We start from the raw sequence: 16,969 nt of genomic DNA on the forward strand, positions 1-16,969 counted from the left end.
TTTTCAAAAATCAGCCAGTGAAAACCCTGTGCATCACGATGGTGCAATCCACAGTCAATCAAGCCTCAGGACCGGGCAGCGATTCCTTCTGTTGTGCATGGAGTTGGGCCCAACTCAAAGGCAGCTAAACAACAAAGGTTGTTAAGATTAGGTGAAATGCCATACATAAAGCACTTGCCGTAGAGTTAATGCTCAAAAATCCTGCTTGCTCCCTGTTTGGTGCATAAATGTCCTGCCCATCACAAAGCATGTGATTGCTACCTGAGAATCTGTGTTCTGCTTAGCCACTTGGACTCCATCCCAAGTTCTCCTATGGGTGACATAGCCTTTTTTTTTTTTTTTCTTTCAAAAGAAAAAATTTCAAACTAACACAAAACAAGAGAAAACCATGTAATGAACACACCTACCCTCTTACCCCCAAATCCATTACCAGCTTCAAACACAACAGCAGTGGCCAGTCCTGCCTCATTGACTTTCTCCCCCACCCTTTCTTTTTCCTGGCATATTTTAAAGCAAATTCCAGTCATATAATTTCATCTATAAACACTTCTGTGTAGCTCATAACAGATAAAGATGTTAAAAACGTAACTATAATACTTTCATTAAACTTTTATTAAACTCACTGCCATCAAGTTGATTCCGACTCATAGCGACCCCTCCTTGGATTTCCGAGGCAATCTACAGAAGTAGATTGCCCAACCTTCCTTCCGAGGAGTGGCTGGTGGGTTTGCCAGCCTTCTGGTTAGCAGTCAAATGCCTTAGGCACTACAGAACCAAAGAATGGCTCCTTAATACATTGTCTAATACCTAGCTCTGGTGGTGTAGGGCCTAAGGCATTTGACTGTTGACCAGGAGGCTGGAGGTTCAAACCCACCAGCTATTCCTCTGAAGGAAGATTGAGCAATCTACTTCTGTAGAGATACTGCCTCAGAAACCCAAGGAGGGGTCACTAAGAATTGAACTGACTCGATGGCAGCGAGGTTTTTTTTTTTTTTAGTCTAAATTTATTTTTTCCCAAGTCTCTTAAAATGTCTTTTCACTGTTGATTTATTTTGATCCTCAAAAGTGTCGCATTACATTGGACTGTAAGCTCTCTGAGTTGTTTTTCCACCCCACTGCTTTGACACCTTCTGTTTTCAGTGGACAGGCTAGAACAACGAGTCCTTCCTGAGAGTCTCCCCAACTCACTTCCCTGAAACTTTTCCAAATAACACAAAAACAAGCCTCTCCTCTTTTGGTCTTTTTTATTTATTTATTAATTTTTGGAGTTTTAAAATGATAAATAACACCCTCCCCACCCACACCCACCCCTTAGAAATGCTTAGAAAGAAATAGATTCTTCCAATACTTTTCAAAACCCAACCATCATCTCGTAGTGGAGAAGAAAGGCAGGTTTGCTTTATTTCTTGTTTTAGAGAGTAAACATTTCTGGGACCTTCATTCTTTTCAGGAAGATTTTTTATGCCCTCCCACATGCTTTTTGAAATCCATTAACCACAACATTTACTCCAGCCCCCTTTTTTCTTTCTTACATACACACACTCTCTCTCTGTCTCTCTCTCTCTCTCTCTCACACACACACACACACTCGCTCTTTTTAGCAGCAACATATAAGCCGGCCATATTACAGAGATGGAAATAAAGCTTCCTTAATGTTGTATATGACTTTGAAGTACATCCGTGCATTTTTTTTTTAGCATCTAATCATTCCTCCCTTGTAGTCCTCGGCCCCTCAAATCACCCTCTCCCATACCCCACCCGACTAACAGCTCAGTCTCTGAAAATGCACAGAGATGCCTGGCTACCTCGCCCTGCCTTCAGTCTCACGGGGCTCAGTCTCTTTTTCTCTTTGGGTAAGTTAGACTGCACATCTGCATGCTCCCAAGGGTTCAGAAGTACTGCCACAGCTGGAAAAGGATGGGGGGAAGGGGACAGGAAAGGAGACATTGCTGGAGCTTCCCTTCTATGTCCTTGGGAAGGGAGGTGTGGGGGACTGGGGCAGACATTGCGGGGGACTGAATAATAATGTTACTATTTGGGTTGCAGAAATGTTGGGTTAGGGGATCTGAGTGTGGCTTGGGGGTGGAAATTGCTAAAGGAGGTGATTTTTCTTTGCGTTTCCCTGAAGTGGACCTAGATGGAGGTGGGGCAGAGGATGGATTGATCTGCAGTCTCTGCAAGGATTGCTGCTGCTGTTGTTTAGCTGCTGCAAATGTGGGGTCCCAGGGCTTAATCTAATTCTCCCATAAGGGGCTTCTTTTGTGACCCTTGCTCCTTGGTATCTGGTGGAATTGGGGCACTGGAGTGTGCCGCGGAGCTGGGGTGGGGGGGAGAAAGTTGAGTCTGGGTCTGGCTTCCTGGCACCGTATCCCTGGTTTGTTGGAACATGTATAGGAGCAAGATGGGGAGCAGGCTTGAGGAGTGGGTCCCTTGGTTGAGAAGAGATCCAACAAGCAGACATTGATGGAGAAGGCACCCCTCCTTAGGTCAGAGGGAATGGTAGAGGGGTCAAGTGAAGGGATTCAGAAAAAATTTTTTAAATGGAATGCATGGGCTGATCATGGTTGTGGACTTTTAAGACCATGTCTCAGAACCCCTGTTAAGTAGTCCCAAATGTTCATTTCATATTTAGCTACTTGTAGACTTCCTGGTGGGCGGGTGGGCTAGCAAATTATTTGTAAGCCTGTTTTATAGGTAGTTTCATTCTTGCTCCTAAACTTATTCTTTACTGGTGCAGCAAGTGAGGGTCAAGTTCAAGGAGGAGGTGGGATATACCCCATCACAAAGACTGTCTCCCTTTGTGGTGTGCAATGCTGAGATTAGTCAGAAGTGCTAAATAGAGATAGTGCAGAGCTGCTGGGAGCCTGCATGATAAGGCCTATTAGCTTTGCTGAGTTACTGGTTCACCAGCATCAGAGCAAACTATTACAGAAGCCTTGGCAGTGGAAAGACCATGAACCATGGACCTGGGTTTAAAGCCAACTCCCTCATTTACTTAATGAGCATTAAGCAAGTTACTCAACCCCTCTGCGCTTTAGTTTTCTTGTGGGTAAGAGTTAGGAACATCCACCGCCTGGGGTTTCTGTGAATCAGCACACAGTAGGTGCTAACTTTTGTGAATGCTTTTCACATGCCCCAGCATTGTGAATCTTGCTTTAGTCCTCACAGTAGTCTTATGAGATAGATGCCATTATTATCTTCATACTGTATTAAAGACAAAGAAACAGAAGCACAGATAAATTAACATACTCAATAAGGTCATATGATGAGGATAAGGTGAGCTGAGATTTGAACCCCTGTTTGATTTCAGCACATTGGCCTAACCTCTGAACTCTTCTGCCCCCAATGTTCAAGAAACAGTAATGTCATATTAACAGTGATCAAGGAATCGCCTTGTGCAGGCAAAGAAGGGGAAGTTAGGTGAGTGGCCTGTGTGTAAACAGCAGGGACTGGAGGACAGGCAACCAGCGTGTAAGGAGTTAGGGAGGACTTCCTGTGGGAGGGAGGTGGCCTTGGGGAAGGCTAATCTAAGTTAGGCAAGAGAGGGGGTTCTAGAAGGGACCTAGAGCCCTGGGCTAGGGTGTGGCTTAGGAGAAGATAGAGATAGGAGAAGGAGGTTTGGAATCTCGGGCAAAGAGGTCAGAACGTGGGGTCGTGATGATGCTAGGAAGCCTAAGTCATTGCAAACCTGGGTAGGGGAAGTATGCAGGAATGAAGGACCTTGAACTTGATTGGTGCTGTAATGAGGCAGGCTCCTTGCACCCCAGAGACCGAGGTGGACAAAGGATCTTTGGTGTTGTTAGCCCTGGTCACTAGGTTGTAGGAACATCACAAATGATGAGGCAGGAGCTGCAGCAAGGTTTGGACTTGTGGGGATGACTGGAGAGGCGGCAACGTTGGCAAGGGGACAGGTTGGCAACCTGTGCACATAACAGAAGGCTGTGACTAGTTTTTGGCTGGAAACAATCCAAACGATTGGGCATCTGTAGAGTTCTCAAGACTTTTAAGGGGGCCTTGACTCTGGAGTCACTGGCCTGCTTACCAAAGTCTGGGTTATGTTGAGGGAAGGCTCAGAAGGTGGAGTCTGGTCCTTACTCAGGAGTTTCTGGGTGGTGCACATAGTTAATGCACTCACCTGCTAACCAAAAGATTGGAAGTTCGAGTCCCCCAAGAGGCATGTCAGAAGAAAGGCCTGATGACCTACTTCCGAAAATCGTCATTGAAAACTCTGTGGAGCACAGTTCTACTCTGACACACATGGGGTCACCATAAGTCAGAGTCAATTCCAAGGCCACTGTTTGGTCTTCACTCAAGCCAACTGCACTTATCTGCTGCTTGGGGGTGGAACCCAGACTCAGAGGGGAAGTGCCTTCCCTTCCTTCAACAGACTTTTATGGAAGTGTGCAGTACTTTTCTAGGTGTGGGGGATACCAAAATGAATAAGATATAGTTCCCCAGATTATCCCAGGGAGACAGACACATCAATAATTACAAAACAGCATCATCTGTGCTGTAATAATAATAACAACGGTAATAATGATCATAATAATAGCAGCTAACATTTGTTGAGGGCTAATTATGTGTTGGGAGCTCTGGTAGCATAGTGCCTAAGGCACTTGACTGCTAACCAGAAGGCTGGCGGTTCAAACCCACCAGCCACTCCTCGGAAGGAAGGTTGGGCAATCCTACTTCCGTAGTGATACTGCCTCGGAAACCCAAGGAGGGGTCGCTATGAGTCGGGGCCGACTCGACGGCAAATAACAACAACAACAATTATGTGTTGGGCACTATTCTGATATATGTTTTGTGCATGCATTAAGTTGTTTAATCCTCACTACAATCCTGTGGGTTAGTGTGTTTATCATACTTATTTTATAGATGAGGAAACTGAGGTACTGGGTTAACTATCTTGCCTAAGATCAGACCAGGATACTAGTGCCCTGGTCTTGGCCACTGCACCATCTGCTTCCAAGTCATGTGGGAGGGATAGGAACAGGGCTGAGGAGAGAGCAAGGACACTGGGGAAGCTGAAATAAGATAATGTCAAGTTGAGAGGAAGGCCATGGGTAGAGAAGAGTGAATGAGCTTCCCATTCTAAAGGAGAAATGTGTGCAAAGGCATGGAGAAGCCAAAGCCAAAAAATGAACTGTTTTCAGGAGAAGTAAGGACTCTGGGGTCACTGGAGTAGAAGATACATGGAGAGATGGGAGCTGGCAGGAGGTGATGCCAGGACAGTAGGTTGGGACCAGATTGCAAAGTTCTTGGACTTGATCCTGAAAGCAGCAGGGAGCCAGCAGAGGTTTGGGGGTAAAGGGTGACAAGTTCAGCTCAGTGTTTCAGACCGGTTGCTCTCATGGCTGCCTGGGGGATGAACTGGTGTGGGAGGGGAGGGTCCAGGATGGGGAGGGCCTGAACAGTGAGGCAAGACAGGTGAGGAGTGAGGGCTGGGTGTCCCACTCACCCTGGGAGGCAGGGGCTGCCTAGATGATGTGCTCCAAATGTCTGGGAGAGGGCTTCTCTGCTTTAGACTCATTTCCTTTCCTTTTCTTTCCTTTTTTTTAATCAAGGAGAAAACAAACCTACCTCGTAGGGTTGCTGTGGGATTGGAAAGAGAAGTGAAGAAAATTGACTCCCAGCTTTGGCAAGGAGATGAGCAAGTTTTCTGATCTCTGTCAGAGGAGCTGGTGGATGACATGGGGCCAGAGGGGCCAGACCTGCCTGCCATGAGGCATGGGCGCTGGCACTGGTGATGATTTGAAACTAAGGTCAAAAATCATCCTCACTGCTCCCCTGTTTCTCATCATTTCCTTTCTGTCAGTTGGAAATCAAAGGATTAGCATTGCAGGCCTGGTCCCAAATGGGACAACCAGGAAGACTGTGGGCTCTCCTTTATATGGAGTGTCCTTAAACAAGACCAATCCCCTGCTGTTGGTTATGGGGCTGGGCCTGCAATGTAGACAGCAGGAGATCTGGCCCCTGGGTCACCTTGGAATGACAATCACCTCCCCACCCCAACCTCTACCCCTCTACCCCTCTGTCTGAAGCCAGGAAGCCTGGGCTAAAATTTTAACTTTGGTATTTATGAGCTGTGAATTGGGCTATTCATTTAATTTATTTGTGCTTCAATTTCCTCTTCTGGAAAACTGGAGTTTCATTAAACCTGGCTACTGCAAACAGTTAATGCATTTTGGCTGCTAAAGGAAAGTTTGTAGGTTTAAGTCCATCCAGAAGTGCCTCTGAAGAAAGGCCTGGAGATCTACTCCCAAAAAATCAGCCATTGAAACCCCCATGGAGCACAGTTCCACTCTGACGTACATGGGTTGCCAATCATCAGAGTCAACTCCATGGCAACTGGTTTGAAGGTTGGGCAATCTACTTCCATAGTGATACCACCTCGGAAACCCAAGGAGAGGGTCTCTGTGAGTCAGATTCGACTTGATGGCAGTGAATTTTTTGTATTAAACAAGCTAGTACATGCAGAGTGCTTGAATACTGACTGGCACATAGAAAGCATGTTACAAGAGTTTGCCATTATTAAGAAGTCTTTTTTTTTTGTGGCCCTGAGGAGCTCTGGTAGTACAGTGGTTATGGCATTCGGCTGCTAACCAAAAGATTGGCAGTTCAAACCCACCAGCTGCTCTGCAGGCAAAAGATGAGACAGTCTACTTCCACAAAGATTTGTTGTTTTTAGGTGCCAAAGATAAAGATTTATAGCCTTGGAAACCCTCTGGGGCTGTTCTGCCCTGTGCTATAGGATTGCTATGAATTAGAATCAACTCAGTGGCAGTGGGTGGTCGGTGGCCCTTGCTGTGGATTTAGCTATTTTCTTGAAGCAAGAGTTAATCAAAGGGTCAGAACTGGTCTCACAGCTGTGACATTGCCAGCAAGTCATCTAATCTTGCTGAGCTGGGTTTCTTCTTCTGAAAAGATACACTGAGGGGCTGGACTAGGTGGAAGGTCTCTGGGATGAAGAAGCTGAAGTGGGCAACTTGGACTAGGACTCGGGAACCCATGGTTCTGGTCCTAGCTGGTCCTTATTTATTCTCCATGGCCCTCTTGGGGCCTTGCTTTCCTCTGGTACAACAACCAGGCCAAAGCCACAATTCTCAGCTCCCTCCCAGCTCTGGCTTCTCATTTGGTGATTCCCTGCATTCCTTTCCCAGCAGTGAGACTTGCATTGGACCTCTTTGCCCACTAGAGGGCACACGTGTCTACTGTTTAGTGCCTCAGTGCAGGGCCCAAACTGCCCTGGGGGAAAAGCTGGTATTGAAAGCTTGCTGGGTCTGCCACACCCTAGAAGAGACACAGTCCTGGCTCTACTCTGCTCTGTCCTTCCACACATGACAGGATGTGGCTCCTTCAAGATGAAAGGAGGCCAGGAGCAGGAAGCTCTGTGGGGTTCAAGTTCTAATCCTGAGAGCTTCCAGGGGACTGGGGAGGGGGAGAGGCCAGGGATGGATCTGAATTCACAGGGTCAGGCAAGATGCAGAGACCACTTACTTCTTCCAGGTGTCACTTGGCGACTGCTTTAGGTTAGAGGGGGGCCTGGGAAGGCTTAGAGAAGCAGGGTGTTTCTGGGATATGAGGTGAGCTCAGGACAAGGCCCTGTCAGGCACCTCCCTTGCAGCTTTCTTTGCCTCTGCAGAGTGGGGGTGGTATTGGTATTTCTACACACCTCCTCCTTGCCTGGCACTGTGCTAGGTGCTTTCATGATGGATAAGAAAGTGTGGGAGGTGGGAACCGGGCTTTGTTCTTCCTGGTGGGCCCACTCAGGTACCCAGATCGTCTTAGTCCCCTAGAGAACACCAATGTGCCTCTGGAATGCTTGGCCTTTCATGTGGGACCTGAAGTCTTATCCCTAATCTAGGGCTCCTTGAGAAGTCCAGGGCCAGCAGTTTAGAGCACTTTCTGTTCTCAAGTCCTGCAAATTCCCCTGGTCACTTGTCCCAGGGGAGGGGCTGAGTAGGCTTTGAGTATCCTGCTTCCAGGATGCAGTCCAGATGCTGCTGCAACATCTGGCAACAAAACAATTTGAAAAATAGGTCCTGAAGAGGATTCCCCCTCCCCCTGCCTTTGGCTGGGCTGATTTGCCAGATCTGGGGGAATTCCAGGGGGCTGCCTTGCAGGGGATCCCCAGGTGGCACAAATGGCTTGCTCCTGACTATTAACCTGAAGGTTGGAGGATCAAACCCACCCAGCAGTTGTAGTGAAAGAAAGGCCTTGTGAACAGCTTCTGTAAAGACTACAGCCAAGAGAACCCTATGGAGCAGTTCTACTCTGTGACACATGGGGTCACCATGAGTCAGAATCGATTGGACAACAACTGGTCTGGCATTGAGGGGTCAGTCTCCAGGGTGCCCTCGGGCAATGAGATGCCCCCAGAAGCCCTTCCTGTTTTCGAGGCAGAACTTGAGAATTTAGGAAAATCATGGTTACCCTTTGTTGAGCACTTACTGCTGGGCAGAGACTGCATTCTTATGTCTGTGACCTTATTTAATTATGGGAACAACTCTGGGAAGTAGGTGTTGTCGTCTGTGTTTCACAGAGGAGGAGACTGAGGTGGAAAGAGGTTAAAGAGCATGCCCAGGTTCTCCTAGTTGACTGATGGCAAAGCTGGGATGGAACCCAAATCGATCAGATCCTCTTGTGTATGCTATTTCTGTATCAAGAGCTATGACTCTCCCCAAACTGTACAGCGCCTCCGAGCTGGTCTCACACCTCCACTTGTCCCACTGTCCCACCTGTCTCCCTCCCTCAATTCCTTTCAGGTCTCTTCTCTATTCAGCAGCTAGAGGAGTGTCCAAAAATATCCATTAGTCATGCCCCTCCCCCAGCCCCCAAGCTGTACTTTGACTTCCTGTCACACTTGGGATAAACCTGGGAACCTTGTGCTCTAGGCTACAAGGCCCTCTGTGAGTTGGTCCCTGCCTCCCTTTCTGACCCCAGGTTTCATCATTTGTCCCCTGACCACTCTGTTCCTTCTGCCTCAGATACCTGAAGCTCAGCCCAGCCACTGGGACCTTGCCCATGCTCTTCCCTCTGCGGTGGGACTCGAATTCCTTAAAACTTCAAGTAGCTTGCTCCCTAGCTTTACTCAGGCATTGTCTGTTTCCCTCAGAGAAGCCTTCCCTGACTGTCCTATATGAAATAGCACTCCTTCACCTTTCTTTATTTCCTATAGCACTTGTCATGTTTCACTACCTGAAATGATTTCATTATTTTCTACTTGCTGATGTCTGTCCACCTCACTAGGACAAAAGCTCTGACACTGCTTGTCTTGTTTATAGCAATAATCCCCAAGGCCTGGACTAGTGCCTGGCACCTAGTGGGTTGTTTAGAAATATTTGGTGAATGAATGATTGATGTGGAACGTGACTATTTAGCCTCTATAAAGGAAATTAAGCTAAGAGGGGGTCTTTTGGAACTGGCCTTTGATACGATTGGCAGAGAAACTTAGACATAGGGCCCAGTCTAGGGTGAGATGAGGGAGGCACCTAGGACCCAAAATTTAAGGAGATATCTGCATGACTCTGAGTGTGGGTGCCTTCTTAAGTTTTGCACCCCACAAGCCTCACAATGTTCTGGCCCTGCTTAAATGACCAGAATGTGACAGGCTTTTCTTAGGCCCAGCACGCCAGCCTCCTGGCCCAAGTCTGGTGCCTCTTATAAGTTTCCACGGAAGCCTGGAAGTATGCTGTTCCTATCCCACCACCCCATCAGCATATACCGGCTCCTTGCTGGGGTCTTGCTGATCCTGGCTTACATTTCCAAAAGGAACTCCTATGCCTGTAGGAGCTGGTCCTTGGAGCTGTGCCCTTTCTTCTGGGTCACCCCCTCCCACCCATGTGCCCTCTTCCCTGCCTGCCAGAAGCCTGGGAGTCTGAGCTGGACCCTCTGCTTTGCTCTAGCCCTGTGGCATGGAGCACAAGGCCTTCCGAGTTTCCATCCATCCCCAAGGCTGCTTGGGCTCAGCAAAGATGATTGGAAGTGGTGGGGAAGAAGGGGCAAACTAAGGCCCAGTACAGTGAAACCCCTGTGCAGGGTTTTCAGCTAGCAAGTGTCAGGGTTAGGATGAGACAGCCAGGTTGGAGGGGGAGCTTCTTAATAGTGGTTCTAGAAAAAGTTGGGAGCCATTTTGCTGTCCCTGGCTGGACAGATGATTTGGTCTTTCTCTACCCCTAACCTTCCTCTACCCACCCCCACTTTACCCCAGGGCCACATGTGGTACCCCACCCCAATCCCTCACTAATTTCAGTGGTAAGGGACCCAGCCCATTGCCCATAGTTCCGCCCTGCCTCATTCCTCCACTCCCACTGGGTACAGAAAGTTGACCCCTCCCTGAATCCTCACCAGTTATGGCTTTGTCTGCAGTGCCACCAGGGCGGAGCATGGAGGTCATGGTCCCCTCCATTCTCAATGTCCTCAATGGCTCTGATGCCCGCCTGCCCTGCACCTTCAACTCCTGCTACACAGTGAACCACAAGCAGTTCTCCTTGAACTGGACTTACCAGGAGTGTAATAACTGCTCTGAGGAGATGGTAAGTCCTGGGGTGGAGGGGAAGGGTGGGCAGGAGCCAGAATGGAAGCCCACCTTTTCACCACCTGCCCCTGCACTGGACCAGGACCTCAGATGCTCTGGGTGGCCTGTCTGTGCCAGAGGGCTTTGGGAAAAGGTGGGGTGCCACACTGGGGTGGCCCTGGGCTGGGGTGAAGGAGGTTGGCCTTTGGAGGTAACTACATTCCCAGGTAAAGGGATGGCTTTGAGGGTGGGCGGGAGGAGGGAGCATCCTCACTGTCCTTGCAGCTCTTGCTTGACTAGCTACCCAGCATGGCCTGCCCTTTGCCCCATGCCCCAGTTCCTCCAGTTCCGCATGAAGATCATTAACCTGAAGCCAGAGCAGTTTCGAGACCGTGTGGAGTTCTCAGGGAACCCCAGCAAATATGACGTGTCAGTGACGCTGAAAAATGTGCAGCTTGAGGATAAAGGCATCTACAACTGCTACATCATGAACCCACCAGACCGCCACCGTGGCCACGGCAGGATCTACCTGCAGGTCCTCATGGAAGGTGGGCAGAGCTGAGGGGCCTGGCTTCTAGGGGCCCTGGACCTTCCCACCCAGCCACTCTCCAGCATCATTAGCTCAAGCCCCTTTGGGGGAGGCTATGGGAGCTCTGGTAGCGTAGTGCCTAAGGCACTTGACTGCTAACTAGAAGGGTGGTTCAAACCCACCAGCCACTCCTCGGAAGGAAGGTTGGGCAATCTACTTCTGTAGCGATACCGCCTCAGAAACCCAAGGAGGGGTCGCTATGAGTTGGGGCAGCACATAACAACCACAAAATCTGTTCCATGGAGGAGAGTAAAGTCAGGATCACCCCACACACTACATGGGAGTATGGGGGTACAGTGCAGGAGACCCCCTTTTGCAGGCCCATGCTCAAGGGATCTGTTTCATTTCCTTCTCCAGAGCCCCCTGAGCGGGATTCCACAGTGGCAGTGATCGTGGGTGCCTCGGTGGGGGGCTTCCTGGCTGTGGTCATCTTGGTGCTGATGGTGGTCAAGTGTGTACGGAGGAAAAAAGAACAGAAACTGAGCACCGATGATCTGAAGACTGAGGAGGAGGGGAAGACGGACGGCGAGGGCAACGCGGATGATGGCACCAAGTAACAGGCGGGAGCCCCCAGCCTGTTGCCCTCCCCTGTGTCCTATCTCCCTCCCACTCTGCCCTGTACAGTGCAACCCCACCTGCCCTCTCTTGGTGTGCTTCTCTTTGACCAGGATCCCAGTGCCAACCTTGGGCCTCCGAGCCTCTCACTTCTCACCCCCCCACCCTGCACCAAGAGTGACCCACCTCTCTTTCATCTCAGAAATCTGCCGTGACCCATGGGACACGTAGGCCCTGGGGTGGGGGAATGGGGCTCAAACCTGCCAGTCCCTGAGAGGAGGCCGGGGGCATGTGTGAAGGCCCCAAAGAGAGAAGGGGTGAGGGTGGGTGTGATGGAGGAAGGGATAAGCTGCTCAGTCTGCCCAGTGCTTGGCAGTGGATTCAAGAAGGCCCTGGGTGGGATGACTATGCTTCTCTGACTGCTCCCAGCAGGCTGGGGGTGGTGATGGGTTCCTGTAATGTAGGGTAGGGGACTACTGTGAATTTCTGGGGCATTGAGGGGAAGTTGGGACTGGAGGCAAAGCTGGAGACAAGACTGGCCCCTAGGAGTTCTGCTCTGACCCTCTTTTCCATTGATAGCTGCTACAACAGAAGCCTCTTGGTTTTTCGCTGGCAATCAGTACTGGAAGAGCAGCTAAGCTAGGCTGTGGGTAGATTGTGTTGTTCCAGGTAGTGGTCATGTTCTACCATACTTACCTATCAACAGGAGACTCATTACAAAATCAGATGAGGTACTGAAAGGGTAGAGGCTCCATTGTTTCCTCAAACAAGATGGCCACGGTCAGCCTGGGTAGGAGCAGACAAGGTTCAGAAATGAGAAGCAGAGTGGAGACCAGGCAGAGGAGCTGCTGTGCAGAATGGAGGCAGCTTCATCTAGGGGTTCAGTATGGACTCTCCTACCTGTCCTCAGTAGGGTTTTCAGTGGGCTAGAGAGCAGGGACTCATACTCAGGGAACACCCTGAGGGAAGAATGAGAGGCAGACCTGGAACCTCCTACATCCTGGGGTCATATTACATCTGGAGCTGCATTACCTACTCCCCTGCCTCAGTAACTCCTTTTGTGGAGAAGAAAGCCAGACATGGGGAGTCAACTTTCACTGCCATTTTACCCACATTAAAAAGGAATTATTTAAGCTGAGAGAGAGAGAGAGAGAGAGAACTGCTGACTCAGAGAACACTACCTTGAAAGACCCTCTGATATCAACGAGCCAAATCACTCACATTAGATGGGAAAGCTGAGGTTGCAACTGACAGAATCTGAGGTTCCTGCCATTTTCTCCTCTAGCTTCTCAGTCTCTGGTTTGAATCAACATAGCCATAGTTTTTTCCAGTGGGAGGGGCCTCTCTGGACTGGTAGATGAGGGAGGTGAGGTGAAGGAGGTGGGCTTTTCCAGACCAAGAACTCATTTCCCAGGAGCCCTGGCCCTCCAGGCTGTGGCTGAGGCAGGGCTGAGTGATGAAGGTGAGAGGGCAGAGTTGCTGACCATGCCCCATTCATTCTCTAGGCTGAGCTTCTTCAGCACTTCCAGCCTTTCCAGGTAAGCTCAGCCCCTACCCCTGGCTTAAGAAGTTAGCATCCTGGGCAGGGAGTAAGTGTAGGGGCAGAGGGTGGAGACAGGACTGTGACAGTCTCAGGGACCAATCCTTGACTCTGCCCAACATATAGCCTATTTGGGGAGGTAGCAGTAGTGCAAGGGAGATTCAATTTAATTCACTTCAACACCCATTTATTGAGTATTTGCTATGTGCCAGGCACGGGCTGGGTGCCGGAGACACACATAAAGCCATAACAGAGTTGGGAACTGCCAGGTCAGCTCTGTGGGGACCAAGATTAGGTTTTTTTTTTTTTTTTTTTTGGTGCATCTAATTCCACCTCTGTAGCCATTGCTTGTGAGGCTGGAGTGGGTGGAGAAGGGATTCCAGAGTCTGGGCCCTGAGAAGGGCAGAAAAGGAGGCTAGAAGGAAGATAAAACAGAAGAGAGTGCAGAGGCTGGGCCTAGGGAACGTGGAGAATGAGCAACCAGCCAGATGGCTCTTGGGAGATGGGAGTTCAGCTCATCTGGAAATTCTAAACTCTTTCGTTCAGAACCTAACTGCCAATCAACACACTGCCAATGGGGTGGGCTAAGCCACCAGAATGCCTGGAGCAGGTGGACACAGCCCATCCTTCCAGACAACCAGCTGAGAAAGGAGAGCTGGGTGGGGCACCTCAGGCCAGTTGAGACCAAGGATGGTTGTCTATAGTCTGAAGCTTGCAGGTTGCATCTTTTGGCAACCTCTTAAATGTCTCCCCTCCCAGGTTGAATGAGGATCTACACTGATCTTGGGAATTATTCTTTTTCCAGTATTCATGACATTTAGGAGAGTTAGTTGCAAGATTCCCTAGGTTCATTTGAAGAAGTCCTAACTCTCCATTAAGAAGCCCAGGACTTCTGCACTCTTTCCTTCCTCTGCCCTTACTAAGGGTGTCCTAGGGAAAGCCATGTTTCTCCATGTCCTCAGGGTCCCAGGCAGTTGGGGATGGGTCAGGAGCCACCTTTGCCCTAGGTGCCACCTTCATATGCACTTTCTCCTCCAGCCTCTTACAATCTCCTCCCAAGGTCTCATAGAGCTGCCTCCCCCAGGGCAGTGAGGTTGAGAGCAAATTGGGGCTTCCGTGAGGAGAGATGGGAAACAAGTGAGATGTTGCCACAGCAGCCATTTTCTTCCCTTGCTTTGTAGCATACGCCAGCCAGCAAGCCGATCCTCTTTCTGCGCAGTGGGGCTTGAGCCCCATTTTTGGCTGCATGTTTCCACCACTGCACTCTGCCAGATTCAGTCTGCTGGCTTCTCAACCTTCCCTACCTCTCCTGCTCTCTCAGATCCCTTATCTGTCTCTTGCCCCTAGTTAAGTGCCATGGTACAGAGAGATGGGCTGGCAAATATGGGACTTAGCTTATAAGAACAAAGCACAATTTTTTCAGGACTGAAATGCCTTGAGGTGCCTTGGAATTGGCTTTGGAAATAGATATCTGCTCCCTAGCTATGGATTAATCACAGTTATCCTAATTTATAAAAGGGAAAACCTGATTGGATCCATATTTCTCCCTGTGGGTCTTTTTGGGGAGACTGGGCTGGTAACTATTTACAAAGGTTAGGCTTAGTGATGGACAACTGAGAATACCAGCCAGGTCCAAAGGGATAGATAGTTCCAGGCCATGGGAATGGCTTGGTGCGGATTGAAATGGCTGATGAATCAAGAAATTTCCCTTCCTAGTTATGTCTTAATGATAGATAGCCTGTGCTTTAAAATATTTTCTGCCTCTTGCTGATGTCTTCCTTTATTGAAGCTTGCTGTTGCATTTGTACATAGTCTATATATAGATACAGATATATTATATATACAAATATAAAACATCTCACTACACTTATCCCAAAAGTTACCTTTTGAGGGGGAGAGGGTAAACATTTCTCAATGTTTTGAGTTGATTCACCAAAGGCAAATTCTGGAATGTTCTTATTGCTCTTTGTGCACTTCAAGGGGAAAGCCCAACTACATATGCACTTTCTAGGTTTTATGTGCTATGTGGTGGTTGGAAGGGGTGGTGGGAAGAGAGACTTAAATGATTCTATGTGGTCTAATTGCTGTGGTGTATCTGCTTTTTGGAGCAGATTGTTTCTTTTGTAGTTTGTCTTATGCTTGGATCTATTGGCTAAAATAAACAGACTGTCTCCCTGGAACATCCCTCAGTGTGGCTTTTTTTTAGGAGTGCAGAGGGGTTCAGTTGAAGCTTAGCCAGGATCTTGACAGGGACTCCTGATGCCCCTTTCTTGATAATTCCATGGACACTGTCAGGGCTCCATCAGCTGAGGACCTCAAAGCTCTTCCTCAGCAAGGATGAAGCCATCCTACTCCGCTCATGTTTCATTTCTTTTTCTCTTCCCAGGATCCTGGGGGATTCCACCAGCATGGAAATATCTTAGGGATAAGGTGGTTGAATACTCACTCCTTGGAGGGCTCTTGGTTAATTCTGGGATGAAGACAACCCTTGAAGCCCCCAATGCTAACTGTTAAACTGACGTTGCCTATTATTTTGTGGACAGATGGGCCAGCCTTTCTGCTCCTTGTTTCTAACTGTCTTACTAGGCAGACATATCTTGCTTGCTCAAGATTCAGGCAAAATAGATGACAGCTGGCCAGAGTCTGTCCTTATGCAACTTCAGGATAAAGGTGGCTGGTGGGAAGAGTCAGGTGCTCACATCTCATCTACGTACTGTTATATTCCATTTATGTACTGCTGAATCAGCCCTAAGAACTTCAGGACCAAATGCTACTCCCTGCTTATGGGATCCATTATTCCAGACCTGCCCTGGTCTTTCCCCTTCCTCTTTCTCTCTTTGCATCCTCTCTCTCTTACACACACACACACACACACACACACACCCTTGCCTAGAAGGCTTCCAGATAAGAAAAGCCTCAACTTCCCAAATGGCAAGAAAATGTCTAAGTGGCTGCTTCCTACCTTTTCCCCTACTTTTGCTGTCATTTCTGTTTGTTCCCTGCTGACTCAGAGACCTTCCCCAGTGGTTATTGACCGGCATTTTAGGACATTTTAGGAGAATCCTGATATTGGTAGTACTAATGCCTTCAGAGGAGCTCTGATAGCATAGTGTCTAAGGCATCTGACTGCTAACCAGAAGGCTGGTGGTTCAAACCCACCAGCCACTCCTTGGAAGGAAGATGGGGCAATCTACTTCCATAGTGATACTGCCTTGGAAACCCAGGCTCTTTATGGGGTTGCTATGAGTCAGGTCTGACTCGATGGCACATAACAACAACAATGCCTGCAGGGATTACAGCTGCAACCTGAAAGAGAAGCCAGAAAGGAGGTGGCAGCATTAAATTGAAGTGGCTGGCACTTAACAGAACCAAAGGTACCTTGGTTTAAGATGATGTTTATACCCTCAGGTCTCCTTAGGAGAGGATGTTAGGGAGGTTAAAAGATATGGAAACTGAGACGAGAGGCATGGATTGAGCAGAAGAAGACCCAGTGATTCTGTGTGGTCCCTTCCTGAGTGGACACAGGCCAGCAGCACCTTTCTCTTCTAGGGCTTTTCTCTCAAAGCACTTTGAGGATATGAGGGCCCAGCTTTAGTGAGCATTGGATTTGGCTTGGGCACCTCTCCTACACTGTTTTTCTTTGACCCAGTCTGTGTGGGAACTGAAGTGCATTGTTGTTGTTGTTGTTGTTATGTGCCGTCGAGTCGGCCCCGACTCATAGCGACCCTTCCTTGGGTTTCCGAGGCAGTATCACTACGGAAGTAGG

At 48.8% G+C, this 16,969-nt stretch overlaps 1 protein-coding gene across 1 annotated transcript; it reads left to right on the forward strand.

Annotated features, from left to right (window-relative positions):
- The first annotated feature begins 1,783 nt into the window (after positions 1-1,783).
- Positions 1,784-11,665, forward strand: SCN2B (sodium voltage-gated channel beta subunit 2). The gene is made up of 4 exons (XM_007936484.2): positions 1,784-1,853; positions 10,372-10,538; positions 10,857-11,067; positions 11,466-11,665. The coding sequence occupies exons 1-4, from the start codon at positions 1,784-1,786 to the stop codon at positions 11,663-11,665; spliced, it is 648 nt and encodes a 215-aa protein (XP_007934675.1).
- Positions 11,666-16,969: the final 5,304 nt, after the last annotated feature.

Source organism: Orycteropus afer, unplaced genomic scaffold (assembly GCF_000298275.1).
Source record: "Orycteropus afer afer isolate SDZICR_OR568_19922 unplaced genomic scaffold, OryAfe1.0 scaffold00036, whole genome shotgun sequence".
NCBI classification, from domain to species: Eukaryota; Metazoa; Chordata; class Mammalia; order Tubulidentata; family Orycteropodidae; genus Orycteropus; species Orycteropus afer.

Coding starts and splice junctions, on each gene's coding strand:
- SCN2B (XM_007936484.2), top strand. CDS start 1,784: ATGCACAGAGATGCCTGGCTACCTCGCCCTGCCTTCAGTCTCACGGGG. Junction 10,539..10,856: donor ATAACTGCTCTGAGGAGATG/GTAAGTCCTGGG, acceptor CCCATGCCCCAG/TTCCTCCAGTTCCGCATGAA. Junction 11,068..11,465: donor CCTGCAGGTCCTCATGGAAG/GTGGGCAGAGCT, acceptor TTCCTTCTCCAG/AGCCCCCTGAGCGGGATTCC.